Here is a 13,936-nt window from a genome sequence, read left to right as displayed (position 1 = left end):
CAAAATGCCCCGGTTTCCCACGAACAGAGATGCCAAATATAGCACGGTGGGTGCCGTATTTAACTCAGATAACAGAAAAGCCTGTGGCGAGAAATAGAGCATATTTCTCCGTACATAATGTAATTATGTACGGACTGACCGCTACATGGCTTCGAGGCTTGGTGTCTCGTACTCCGGGCTCCAAGGCCATAACAAGACACAATGCGCACCAGCATGCGGAGTACCTCCAGGGGAGATCGGTATGGACTGGAGCTCAGCGTCGTCGAACTGCCCAATCTAACGACGATGACCGCGCGCGCTCGTCACGTGGGTCTCCAGTGGCTAAGCTCCAGCCCATCAGCTGCCGACAACACACTGGCCAGACAATGTTTTTCGACGTGCAACCCTAAAAAGGCTATCCGCTCGATGTCTCTGTGGGTTACTCCGTACTCCGGATGGGGCAAAACGGATTTCCTGATGGATGACATCTTTGACGGTTCGAGCCAGTAGGTCGAACTCACCAAAGGGAGGAAAATCCGGTAACTCGCGACGACCAGCCAGCGGCGACCACTTGACAGGTACTATTTTTACCGGATCGAATCCGAACGGAGTATTTATTTTGTTGCCCACCGTTCTCGAATCCAAGTGCGTCTAATCGGAGCTCGAGAGGAAACCCAGAAACAGAGTCCCGCGGTGTTTACGAAATGGAAAAGGGGATATTAACCCCGACTATGTTACTATATCAAGAACATCACGAAAGCTCCTCACGCCACAACATGCACCCGAGATCAATGACTAAGGATATTTTGTTTAATGTATTCTAGAATCCAGAACCTGGATTTCCTTTGTGTGGCCCCATGAGATGGTAGCGGTAGCTCTCGAGTTAAAATTCTCGAATTCAGGGAACGCAGCGGCGATGGCTTGCGCTCATTGGGTTGACGATCACTACTTCCTGGATTGGGGCTGGACGACGGCAGTTTCGAGTGGCAGAGCGTGGATGGAATCATAATTCAAGAGCAGTATCTTTGTCGACCGGCCAAGGCGGGTGAAAGAATGCCTAGTGCTGGAGAGGCGCGCCGCTGTTAATGTATTTACGTTTGTACTGTACGGAGTACCTGTGGAGGTACAGAGGATGCGTGTACACTACTATTTTCCCAGATTACGACAAGAAAAAGCAATGTTGATTTGTCCCTCCAACAATCACTGACCAAGTTTGAACACCAAACCCCCCCCTCAAACTAGCTGTATGTGGGAGGTGACTGCTGTTGGATCTTTGCACTCGTAGCTGCTGATCAGGTCTGTGTGCCTTAGTTCGACTATGAATTCCTTCTGCGACTGCTGAACAGCTCACAAGGTTTGATATCGGCGAATGATGTGATCCGGAGGTGGTGGAGGCATCTGGGTGTGCCTGATGACATTAACTTTTAGTTCATTTGTGTCTCGCTATTTCTCCATCGCATCTCCATTAACCTTCTTGACCGTGACCATCAAGGTTCCACAGGTCGAAATGGAAATTTCTCTTGTTCTTTTTGTGCGAGAATAAGCTCCGACGGTGGACGTGATTCCCTGGTATTCGGAACTCATCTGGAGTGCCAGCATGTTCCCTGCCAAGGGCATGGCGAACCAGAACCACAAAAAATTTTGTGGTGGGGACTCGTTGGCGATCCGGGGTAACTTTGAGGGCTTCGCGAGTCAAAATCGCCCACGCAAAAGTACATGTACAGCACGGGATACGTATTCCGTACATACACGGAGTAAACTTGAGCATTGCGTGCCGGGAAGGGAGCAAGATTCAATAATAGTGCAATACGAACGCAACCGGCGCGACTGGGCGGCGGCGAACTGAGTGCCATGCACGGTAGCAGGCGAGCTCGCTACCATGGTCTCAATTTCCTCCGTATCGAGCCATGCAGGAAGCATAACCGTAGCGAGTACGATGAAGGGTTTGGGGAAAAACACTAAAAAAAAAGAGAAAAAGAGAGAAAAAGAAAAAAGAAAAGAAAAAGAAAAAGAAAAAAGAAGTGATCGCATCATTGATGAATGTCTGGGCACGAGTTCCCTCCCTGATCGCCCTTCGGCTACGAGCCAACCGCCCCATACGGTGTGCTCCGTCGCTCCACATATAGTTACATGGGTATGTACGGAGTACTCCGTACAACATACATATACGGGAGCATGGACAGACTTCCAAGGTACTATACGGAGTACATCTATACATTAATAAATGCTGCCATACACCCATCCCTAAGGATCCGAAATCAGGATGAGCAGAAAAGGTGACCAGGCTTGGATCAACGACCACAGGTATCGCCCGAAACATTTGGCGGGAAATGAGATGGAAAGGTCTTGCTTGGGTTTCATCGCCGTCGAAGCTTCGTGCGAAGCTGGGGTTTTTTTTGACGTAACTACCGTACCTCGTATGTAACTTTGGTCACGTGTCGGTAACAAAGGTACCGAGCAGCTCCACGTTTAGCGGGTCTGGCCAGCGAGGCTTAAACTCGCAGTGGACGCAAATCTTATGCCGGGATTGCCCACACTACAAAGCTTGGCCTCGACAACAAACCACAACGACAAGATATCACCACGTCGGCTGAGGCTGCAGAAAAGAGTTCTTCTCGATCGACGCCATAATTTTAAAAAGGAAAAAAGAAAAAAAAAAAATTACATAAATAAAGCATATTTTTGATGAGGCTATGACTTTCCTCATGCAATTGAGAAAGCGAAGGGTGGTGGCTGGGTCGAACCTTTCCCAGGCTCTGGTTGAGGTTTTGGGTTTTCAGCCAGAAGCTGCCTGGCTATCCACCGCCAGCCATTGCCCTGCTCATCAACTCCAGCCAGCGCCTGCCAGAATACTACCTGAGGCATACGGTACAGGGACGCTACTTTACTTTCCCGTCAATTGGTGGACTGAGCTTCCGCTCCATTGGCTCGGTGCGTGCGAGGTTCCGAGAAATGGTAACATCATGGAAAGCTGGTCTAGTACCTAGAGATTCTATTTTAATATACCAGGATGCAAGATATTCCATCGTCCGTATTACCACTTTCCTCTTCATCCTTCCCTGTCACGCTGGACCGGGGACCTGACCTGACACGCGGAGGCTTCCCAAGACATACTAGAGTGACTATATTCGTCCGAAGCTAAGCTGCTTCCCGGTTCGGCTGCTCTCCCTTGGTGATCCCTTTTCTCTTTTTATCTTTTTTTTGGGTTCAGAAATTGAGCTTGAGAGAGAGGGAACGGCCATCCACGGATCAGGAGTAGAAAAAGCCTCGATGATCTGTCAAGCATCACCCTCGTGGATCCGTGATGACATGTTTTAATCCGCTGGGAGGCCACTGATACACAAAAGGACTCTCTCTGTGTTCGCTCTCTCCTCCCATTGAGTGAGAATCTTCTTGTTCTCCTCTGTCCGCTGTCCTTTCAAGCCTGCTGTCTCGCCCTGTGTTGTACTTTCAACGAGACAACATGGCTTCCCAAAATCTGTCGACGTGTGGGAGGATTGACGACACCTTCGGCCCGTATGCGTTACACTGTCGGGGGGGTTTCGACTTCACTCTTTTGTTCGAGGAGACCTTCCTCACCATCATTCCCGTCGGCTTGCTGCTGCTTGTCATTCCGTTTCGTGTCTACTACCTGTTCAAGAAGCAGAAGAAAGTCAACGATGGCCCATTAGTACATCTCAAGCTTGTATGTTCTTCACGGCAACCGTCGCTCCCGCTGCTACTCCCTCTTCGAGAGAAGACATGGCATATGCTAACTTTTGGCTGCTGTAACAGACCGCCCTAGCCGCTTTCGCAGTTCTTCACTTGATCCTGCTGGTCCTCTGGACTCGCCCATCCGTCGAGCGGACTCGAACTTCTCTTGTTACCAGTGCTCTCACACTTGGAAGCGCTCTCACCTTCTGCTTGCTGTCATACTTCGAGCATATCCGCACCGTCAAGCCCTCGTTCTTACTCAGTGTATATTTCCTTATCACCCTTCCTTTCGACGCTGCGCGGTGTAGGACATTATGGCTACGCCGAACGAGCGACTACGGTTATCTGATCGCTCTCACTTTTACGGTGACGGTTGCTCTCAAGGTTATCATCTTGGTGCTTGAAGCGGCCCCGAAGCGCGGTATTTTGAAACCCGAGTACCAGGCGTATCCACCTGAGGCAACAAGTGGGGTAATCAATCGATCCTTCTTCTGGTGGGTCAATCCACTCTTTTGGTTCGGATATTCGAATCTCCTCTCCATCGAAAACCTTTTCAACCTCGACAAGCATCTTGTTTCGGAGCGCGTGCACCAACGCATGGAAGCAGCATGGAGCAAAGGTACTGCCAACCTTCTATTCTACTCTTAGAGGTGCCTTTACTAATTTGAGATCCGCCTTTTCTAGTCAAGAGCAAGGGTCCGAACTCGCTCTTGTGGGTTACAATAAAAGTGTTGAAATGGCGACTAATGTCCATTATATTCCCGCGCCTGTGTCTCATTGGATTCACATTTGCACAACCATTCTTGATCAACCGAGCAATCAAGTTTGCCTCGCAACCCGAATCACGAACCAGCGAGGGCATCGGAAACTCCCTGATCGGTGCATACATCCTGGTTTATATCGGAATAGCGGTACGGCCCCCTTTCCACTCCGTACATGTCTCTGCCGGGTGAATGTTTTACTGATTCATGTTTGTCTTATTTTCTTCTCTTCAGGTATCCATGGGTCAATACCAGCATTTGACATATCGCGCGATTACTATGGCTCGAGGTGGCCTCATTGGGATGCTCTACAGGAAGGCAACCGACCTAAGCATCAAGGACGTCGACCCCGCCTCCTCACTAACTTTAATGAGTGCCGATATTGAGCGCATCGTGCAGGGTTGGCAAACAATGCATGAAATGTGGGCCAATATTATTGAGGTCGGCATTGCCATCTTCCTTCTCTACATACAGCTTGGTGTGGCTTGTGCCGTGCCAATAGCAGTCTCGATTTTGTCGCTGGTCTTATCAATCATCGCAATGAACTTTGTGACTGCCCACCAGGCACTTTGGCTCGAGGCTATTGAGCGCCGTATTTCGGCAACAACCGTGATGCTTGGCTCTATGAAGGGTGTTAAGATGTGTGGTCTTAAGCAGACCCTGTTGACGAATTTGCACAATCTTCGAATTGAGGAGCTGACCATCTCCAAAAAATTCCGTAAACTGTTGATCTGGAATATGGGTTTTGGTACGCTACATCCCATGTGGCTTCCCGCTACTTCGTTACCCTGTCGTTTACTGACCAATAACGATAGCCTACGTTTCCCAGGTCTTCAGCCCTATCCTTACCTTCACCGTCTTCTCGATTTTGGCAAAGAAAAACGGCGATAACTCAATTCTCGATTTCGCCAGAGTTTTCACGTCCCTGTCACTGTTTGCGTTGCTATCCGAACCGTTACAGTCGCTCATTTTGGCCCTAGTCACGTTCCTGGGCTCCGTGGGCTGCTTCTCTAGAATTCAACAGTTCCTGGACAAGCCCTCACGTGTTGACCCCCGGCATAAGCCCATGGACATCCCCGATGACATCATGGACAGCTCGCAGAGTTTCCCGGCCACCGAGCACAACAGCATGACAACAGAGAAGACACGTGTATCAAGCGCCCTCAGTGTTGCGAAATTGTCTTTCCCATTCAAGGATGCACCGCAGCCGCTTGCTGATGGAGACGTCGTCACGATCCAGGATGGCTCTTTTGGCTGGGATCCGGATAAACAACCGCTTCTTCGGGAAATCAGCTTGTCGATCCCCAGGGAAAAACTCACTATGATTGTTGGCCCTGTCGGATGTGGGAAGTCGACTCTCCTAAAGGCTATTCTCGGCGAAGTACCGTGCATGGGGGGACGCGTCGATGTGGCGACTCTCAACATGGCATACTGCGACCAGACCGCTTGGCATATGAACGAATCTATCCGAGACAGCATTACTGCCGTGTCGGGTTTCGATGAGCAGTGGTATACAACCGTCCTTCGCGCATGCTCGCTAGAGGAAGATCTACAACAACTTCCTCGAGGCGATCGGACCATTGTTGGAAGCAAGGGAATCGCTCTCAGTGGAGGCCAGAGTCAACGTATTGTAAGTAGCCGTATCAGTACCGATCGCCGACATGCCACTAACAGCATATGAACAGTCCCTCGCCCGGGCTGTCTATGCCCAAAAAGATGTTATCATCTTGGACGATGTCCTGAGCGGTATTGATGCATCCACCGAAAACCATATCTTCCACAATCTGTTAGGACAGAACGGTTTGCTGCGGAGAATCCACTCCACCATCATCCTCGTCTCCTCTTCCCGTAAGTATATCCATCATTTAGTACTTAGAAGAAAGCGTGTCTTAACTCCGAGATAGCTAAGCGACTCCCGTACTCCGACTACATCATCGCTCTTGACGCTGAAGGCAAGATCTGTGAGCAAGGCAGCTTCCAAACCTTGAACTCCGCTGCCGGATATGTGTCTAGCTTCTCGCTTCCTCCTCCAGACTGGACGTACAAGGCCGACCCGGATGCCCACCGTGGCGTTAAATCGATCGTTCAGGAGGATGAGCCCGACAACCTTCGCAGCAACGAGGCCCTGGAGGCTGAAGCCAACAGGAGAACTGGAGACGTAGGCATCTACCTCTACTATGTCGGATCCGTTGGCTGGTTCGCCGCTCTCATGTTCGTTGTCTTTGTCTGCGGCTTTGTGTTCTGCATTGCCTACCCGAGTAAGTCGCCTTCGCTTTGCTCAACACTTTACCATATATTTTGCTAACATGATCTATTCACAGCCATTTGGCTCAAGGAGTGGGCAAGTGCAAATATTGAAAACCCATACCAGAGACTCGGCTACTACTTAGGCATCTATGTCATGCTTGGCTTTTTGGCAATTATCTGCCTTATTGCTAGCTGCTGGTTAGTTTGTATTTTACCCTGAAGGATTCTACAGATATCCTGACAAATGAACAACAGGCAAATGATTATCACCATGGTGCCAAAGTCTGGTGAAGCTTTCCATCTGACACTGTTAAAGACTGTTTTAAGGTAACCGGTTCCCCCAGATTGCCCCGAGAGAAACAAACTGACATTGGGTTGTAGCGCACCAATGTCGTTTTTTTCCACAACGGATACAGGCGTCACCATCAATCGTTTCAGTCAAGATTTACAACTCATTGATATGGAATTGCCTGTTGCTGCACTTAACACATTTGCAGGTAAGCAATCCTTCCAATCTATGTATATTTCAGTGTATTGCTGACATCTGTCTTTCTAGTATTTGTTCTCTGTATCGCCCAGATGATCATTATTGGTGTGGCCTCTGTTTATGGTGCAATATCTTTCCCAGTTGTCCTTGTAGCTTTGTACTTCATCCAAAGGTACTATCTTAGGACCTCTCGACAGCTTCGATTTATGGATCTCGAGGCCAAGGCTCCGTTATACTCCCAGTTCTCTGAGTGCCTGAACGGTCTAGCAACAATTCGAGCTTTCGGATGGCAAAAGTTCCTTGAGGAGAAGAACCGTCGACTCCTCGACCGGTCTCAGAAGCCATTCTACCTACTCTTCTCCGTGCAGCGTTGGTTAACACTGGTGTTGGATTTGGTTGTGGCCGGCATTGCTACTATTCTAATTATCCTTGTCGTCAAGCTGCGTGGTACGATCGGCGGTGGGTTCGCTGGTGTTGCGTTGCTGAACGTCATCCAATTTAGCCAGAGCATCAAGCTGTTGATTACGTTCTGGACAACCCTTGAAACTCACATCGGTGCGATTGCGCGTATCAAGGTTTTCAATGAAACCATGGTGGCTGAAGACAAGGTTACTGAGAACAATATGCCTCCAACCAACTGGCCGGGAGAGGGTGGCATCGAATTTCAGAATGTCTCTGCTGAATATAGGTAGGCTATGCCCTATTCATGGAATGCAAGGATATAATTACTAATTTGGCGCATTATAGGCCTGGTGAACCTGTTCTTAGGAACGTATCCCTGAAAATTAACCCGGGCGAGAAAATCGGAATTTGTGGCAGAACTGGAAGGTAAGGAAAATAACCAGGGATCTTACATCCCTTGACTATTTTCTTTTAATTCCCCTTGTCTGAAGTAGCAATGCTGACCGCCCCAATAGTGGAAAGAGTTCAATGGTCCTGAGCATTTTCCGAATGATTGAGCTCAGCGGCGGTACCATCACTGTCGACGGCGTTGATCTCAGCACGATTCCTCGACAAGAGATCCGCTCTAGAATCACCGGCGTTGCACAAGACGCTTTCCTCTTGAAGGGTACCTTGCGTTTGAATGCCGACCCTACCGGCTTCCTTTCTGATGGTGCCATTATCAATGCCTTGAAGAGCGTGCATCTGTGGTCTGTTGTCGACGAAAATGGCGGTCTCGATGCTGATATCGACGATCTCCACTTGTCACACGGCCAGAGGCAATTGCTCTGCCTTGCACGTGCTATGCTGAGACCTAGCAAGATTTTGATCCTTGATGAAGCTACCAGCAAGTAAGTGGTGTTGTGACCATTAATTTATCGTGCCCTGTACGTGCGAACAAAGCTGACCACTTTGTTGCGTAGTGTCGACCGTAAGACCGACGAGATTATGCAACGCGTCATTCGGGAAAAGCTTTCTCGACACACCATCATTGCTGTTGCTCACAAGCTCGACACCATTCTAGATTTTGATAAAGTCGCCCTCCTTGATGGGGGCGTGCTCAAAGAGTTCGACGACCCTTACACCCTCTTGTCTGCTGATTCAGACTTCAGCAAACTCTATGCGAGCACGATGTCAGACCAACCCGACGAGGTGGGCATAATGGCTGACGACATGACTGTTTCGTCGGAGGCGCCTGTGTCGAGGTAAAGCCTTTCGGATAGCTCTTTTAATTTTTAATATTATCCCTTTTTATCGGCGCCTTAATTGTGGAGTGTATTTATGGATCAGTTGGAGATGAGATAACGTCGGCGCTGTATATTTGCCTGGGCTTAATCAGTACATAGACACATGTTTGATAACATTCTGGTCATCGTGCTTCTTCTGACCTGTGTCCTCCCTTGACTAGTTCACGACAAGCGCATAGACTCCTCTAGGTTGCTTAACTATTTGTTCCTGCTGATCGTTTGCCGTTCCTGCTACTGCTACATTCCCATGCCGCCCGACCCTTTGGCGATTCTCTACATGCCTGATCTACAAAGACATAGATTCCTGTGTTCTCACACCTTGTGTTTCTGCTGACCATTGTCATTCATTTTGACATTTTTGCGTTTAATTTGGCAGACTTTTGACGGGAGTTGATAATGTCTTCTGTATGTATGTAATACATATAATGGAGCTGTTTTGGAAGTCAAAAGTAGATGGGCCTTTTTGATGTTTGCCCGAGCTTGGGGGAGGGGGCCCTTCTCATGTGCCTACGCCACATGGTAGCTGAGCAATAATTCAAATGTTTTATTTCAACCTGCAGATACCATGCACCTGCGCACGTAATTCTCATTGTCTGGCAGTAAGCTGGCTGTCACAGAAACACATGCAGGTCAAGCTGGCAGCTATAGGCCGGGAAGGCAAGACAGATACACTTGGAAGCAACCTCGCGACTCGCAACTCGGGCCGAATCGGCCAACATACTCCGTGGATGCTTGTCCAAGATGGAATAAGTCCATGCATGGAATGTATGGAGATGACGCCAGAATGTCGGGGTTCGAATCAAGTAAAGATAAACTTACTAGCTCTTGAGGAGGGGAAGGGCGGAAAAAGGAAGTCGATCTCAAAGTCTCTCAGCCGGGTTCTAGAAACGCGGTCTACGAGGAGATCTCAGGTGGGAGATTCGGACGAGGTATACCATGGCGTTTGAAGATATTACAAGTGATCGACGAGCTGAGAACCAGGGACTGGGATAGGACTTGATAACCTTCGAGCGGGGCTGATTGTCAGTACGAAGTGAGCGCTGGACCACTCCGTGATTCACCCCTCCGGCCATCAGCGAAAGTCGTCCTCAAATTTCCACCAAAACAGGCTGGTGTTCTCAGCTCGGGCCCGGACCAGGCGGAACTGGACACCCGCAACCCAGGAGGGATGCATCCCAGGGTCAAGGAGTGTATCCAAGGTGGACGAAGGAGGCCCGCTGTCATGGATGGTTGGCATGTACAGTACATACCCAAAGGTTGTCACGAGTCATGGAGCTACTACGGCAGCCTGTAGCAGCCAACGCGCCAAATTTTGTAATCGGCTGGTAATTGCATAATCCTTGCTTTTGATTAAGTACTGTATCACAAAATTTTGATTCACATCCAAGATCTAACTACTAGTTAGACCGACTGTTTGGAACAAGAACAGAACAGAAGTTCCCAACAACTCTGAACTCATGCTGTGATTTCATTGTCATTCTATTTCGTATAGTTAGCTGTTACCCAATCCTGTTATCGTCAGTTGAGAAGGATCTGACCCGCGTCCCAATTAGGATTGAGAGATCCCAATCCCATCCCATTTTGGTCGAGCAACCTTATTGTTGACTGAATAATTTTTTCTACTTATACTTTTGGATATCTTGCCACACGTCCCCCAAATTGCCCGGATCATTGGGAACTATCCTACCCTTAGGATGCAGCCCTGGGAGTACAGGCACCACTGCATCCGCATCATCGATAGACACCGGAACATCTCAGGTCTTTCCATGCCCAAAACCTCCTGCTGAACTAAAGGTCCGCGACATTGGGACACTGTACCTACGAATGATTGTCAAAGAAAATAAGAGAGTCACCTATTACAATCTAAGAGCTTGTCCACGTTCATGATAGAAAGTGTTACGTGGGTAACAATCTCTGCGCATACGCAGATTGGACACGATGAAAACCTATTATGAAATACTTCTTCTGTGGGATAATCTTCTGCAGAAAATTGTCTCTGCTCTTGTTTCCATTTTGCATCTGCATCTTAATCTGTTAACTAATCTCTTTATTGCTAAAGCTAATCCAGCAAAGGGGACTCGGTTGAGACCAACCGTCCAAGAGATCTTCGATCCTTGTCAGGTTCTCAACTATGCCTTCTCTCTGCTACTGATAAAACTGGAGGCATATTCTTTGTCGAAGCATCAACTCTCCTTTGTCCCCAACACCTTGAAGATTGGCTGGGATAGACCAGCATTACTAGGGGAATTTTCTCATATGTCTTGTTCATCATTCAGAGACATATAAACGGTCGAACATCTCCAGCTGCGAGTCACACATGTTTAACTTGATGGACCTTTCTGCAGTGGTCAATACGTCAAAGCCAAACAAACTTGCTGCCACTTTCCGCCAGTATGGGTAACTAGAAAGCTGGCAGTTTGATTCGCCCTCTGGGTATATAAAATCCCTAGTTGAGCAATTCAGGCCTAATAACACGCTCCCTCCAGGCATCAATGAAGAGGAAATATTGTCCATCAGCATAGGTCCCCATCAGTGGTACAGGCTGGAAGCTGAACTTGACCCAGGGGAAGCAGAAAGGTAAGTTATCTTCAGCACACTTGTTAGATTTTGCTTGATAACAGATAAGATGCTTAGCTTCTCGAAGTTCTTTTATGACCCATCTACGTCGCAGTTGAGTGGGGAGGATGGTATCTTCACTTCATAGACTTGTAGTTGAGACATTCTACAATTGATTGAATGATGGCATTTGTCATACCGGCTTAGAGACCACGATACGGACCAATGGGCGATTTCGACTGTATAGGGGGTGGTCATCCTGCCTAATACAAAATTCCTGATCTAGCCCTTATCCTTGAGGTTGTTTTGGCTGGAACATATGACCATCTTGTCAAGAGTGCGAGGCTCTGGCTGAGGGAAGACAGGATGTACAAAGAGTACTCCTTGTGGAACTTACAGACGGTTCCAAATACCATTGTCCCATTGAGAATGCTCCAGCTGCGGTGCTAGAATCTCTTGCCCTTCCAACAAGGGGACCGGGATCTAGAAGGCGCATTCCACTTTGAGAGTCAACTTGGTCCTCTTAAGCTGGGTGACACCCAATGGGTCGGGATATTACACATGTTCCTTGAAGTATGGAAGCGCAATGCGCAAACTAGGGGGATGAAGAAACGTTGATTCAGGGTTGTAGGTTTTCATCGTTTCTCCATCATTCTGACCTTATGTTAATTATAGCATTGATTGAACACACGCCACCCCCACTCGCGCTCCAATTAAGTGACCTTCTCGAAGTCGAGTCGCATGACGATAGGGACATCGTGCTGGACTGGGAGACTTTTCACCGGAAACTGAAGAGGGACTTACTCCGGATGGCGGTCTGGAGATCTGAGGAGATGCCAAACAGGTATATATATATATATATATATATATAGAGAGAGAGAGAGAGAATGAATGTCTTTGATGGGTCAAAACAATTGTAATTCTTAATTATTGAATAATTCGTGTTTTTAGGCGCCAAGCATAGGGCGGGAGAGCTGTTTTAATATGAATTCATGCAAAATGTCAGACCAGCTGTCGTCAATGACGAAGATGCGATTTTTGAAAACTCTTCCAATCCGCATTCAAACATGGACTCCAGTTACTACCCTGCTAGTTAATTGTTTAGTTACTCAAACTAATAGAGCACTTTAACATAAAGCTGATCAAAAAGTAGCCAAGGAGGTGGTGGAGGTGTGCAGAGGCCTGTAACTGAACCTGGGCTTGATAATTTCCTTCCATATGATGTGGGATGGAAATTCTTCTCTTTTTCTTTTTATTCCCCTTTTTTTTATTTTTCATTTTTATTTTTAATTTTTTTTGCTTGCCGGGAAGACCAAAGATGAGGAATTTATATCGCTTGCAAAGGCCTACTCCCCTTGATGATTGAACCTAGTTTTAATCAAGAGATCTTGCAATCAATGCCCCGCAGTATCCAATGCTTGACGGCTACCATCTGCATAAGTTGATGCCAATTCATGATTAGAAGATATGCAACGTGATGGTCGTCCAAGCACTTCCTCATTGCGCGAATGTGTGGACTTCCTCTGGCAGCATTGACCACTCCACACAATTACCCAGTGTCAACATTCCTCCATGGTTTTGCTAAAGTCTGTATCGCATCCATCTATGCTAGTGAGGATGGGTGAGGACATGGAAAGGAAGGGGTAAGGACAGAGCGGTGATCATCTTGCACTAACTTGGAACAGGCACACATCCAGATTCCCTGCTCACTACTCTGTACCTATGTACAGAGGATATAAGTAACTAATACTCGACTATACATACATGATTCAGAATAAAATAAATATATTAAAATACATTACTGCGGCGCTTGGGCCTCCGTCTATCCCAAGAAGGCGATAGACAAAGACAGGTTTTTGCGCAAGCAAGGGTCCCCGCAAAAAGAAGGCAGAAGTATGGCTTGGGGGCGGCCGCCGAACACGAGGCCGCGAGATGGCGCGGCGCACCAAGCTTGTGGTGTCCAAGTGCGTGGGCAACCACGTTTCCAGGCCCCCATTTAGTAGGAATTGACAGATCTTTGCCCCGTTCGGCGCTAGACGAGTAGAAATAAGACCCTTGGATCTGGCGTCATAGACAAGCGAAGATCCCGCCTGGAGCCATCGACCCAGGTCCCTGCGCAGCTTTTCAAGGGCTTTTTCAAGGAATAGCTTATTTCTGCGTCAGTACCCGAACGAGCCGCCAGCCTTTCGCCAACCGACGGACGCAACTTTGTCAATCTGGGCTGCGGGAGTCCTTCGTTTAACAAACCTTGGAAGCGCCCGGTACACTTTGTGTTTGTGTATGAGGGAGTCCTGGGCATGTAGCCATCATCGGCGTCCCGTCGCCGACACTGGACGGCTCTCTGCGGCTGACCGGTTAAGGGGAGCTGCGGTATTCCGGGCCATCCGGGAGAACATTCCACAAGAGTTCCAACGACGCAGGCCGCGTTAGTCCATACATACTCGAGGGCCAATGGACTTTCCAAACGCAAGGATGGAACTGCCATTTGGACCGAATCAAGGCGGGAATCTCTCACCGTTCGTGCA

General features: G+C 48.3%; 4 protein-coding genes across 4 annotated transcripts; 2 read left to right on the top strand and 2 right to left on the bottom strand.

Moving 5' to 3' along the window:
* Positions 1 to 184: 184 nt before the first annotated feature.
* On the bottom strand, positions 185 to 2,138 carry CIMG_12424 (uncharacterized protein). The gene is made up of 2 exons (XM_004445179.1): positions 1,729 to 2,138; positions 185 to 1,653 (listed from the first exon to the last, which is right to left on the bottom strand). Exons 1-2 carry the CDS (start codon positions 2,011 to 2,013, stop codon positions 1,423 to 1,425), a joined length of 516 nt encoding a protein of 171 aa, XP_004445236.1. The 5' UTR covers positions 2,014 to 2,138; the 3' UTR covers positions 185 to 1,422.
* Positions 2,139 to 3,182: 1,044 nt separating this feature from the next.
* CIMG_09753 (ABC multidrug transporter) lies at positions 3,183 to 9,413 on the top strand. The gene is made up of 14 exons (XM_001240131.2): positions 3,183 to 3,664; positions 3,754 to 4,291; positions 4,357 to 4,583; positions 4,668 to 5,181; positions 5,249 to 6,063; positions 6,119 to 6,281; positions 6,338 to 6,691; positions 6,755 to 6,878; positions 6,936 to 7,007; positions 7,062 to 7,177; positions 7,237 to 7,855; positions 7,915 to 7,995; positions 8,085 to 8,459; positions 8,532 to 9,413. Exons 1-14 carry the CDS (start codon positions 3,443 to 3,445, stop codon positions 8,815 to 8,817), a joined length of 4,506 nt encoding a protein of 1,501 aa, XP_001240132.1. The 5' UTR covers positions 3,183 to 3,442; the 3' UTR covers positions 8,818 to 9,413.
* A 1,759-nt stretch (positions 9,414 to 11,172) lies between these two features.
* On the top strand, positions 11,173 to 12,508 carry CIMG_09755 (uncharacterized protein; the record flags this gene model as incomplete). Its single annotated transcript, XM_001240133.2, has 7 exons — positions 11,173 to 11,252; positions 11,389 to 11,432; positions 11,477 to 11,542; positions 11,698 to 11,813; positions 12,011 to 12,038; positions 12,087 to 12,255; positions 12,418 to 12,508. The coding sequence occupies 7 exons, from the start codon at positions 11,173 to 11,175 to the stop codon at positions 12,506 to 12,508; spliced, it is 594 nt and encodes a 197-aa protein (XP_001240134.2).
* Positions 12,509 to 13,443: 935 nt separating this feature from the next.
* On the bottom strand, positions 13,444 to 13,896 carry CIMG_12425 (uncharacterized protein; the record flags this gene model as incomplete). Its single annotated transcript, XM_012358770.1, has 1 exon — positions 13,444 to 13,896. The coding sequence occupies one exon, from the start codon at positions 13,894 to 13,896 to the stop codon at positions 13,444 to 13,446; it is 453 nt and encodes a 150-aa protein (XP_012214193.1).
* Positions 13,897 to 13,936: the final 40 nt, after the last annotated feature.

The sequence above is a fragment of the Coccidioides immitis genome (genome assembly GCF_000149335.2).
Source record: "Coccidioides immitis RS genomic scaffold supercont3.2, whole genome shotgun sequence".
In the NCBI taxonomy this organism is placed as follows: domain Eukaryota; kingdom Fungi; phylum Ascomycota; class Eurotiomycetes; order Onygenales; family Onygenaceae; genus Coccidioides; species Coccidioides immitis.
Note: the sequence above shows the minus strand (reverse complement) of the source record. Positions and strands in the feature narration are given on the sequence as shown.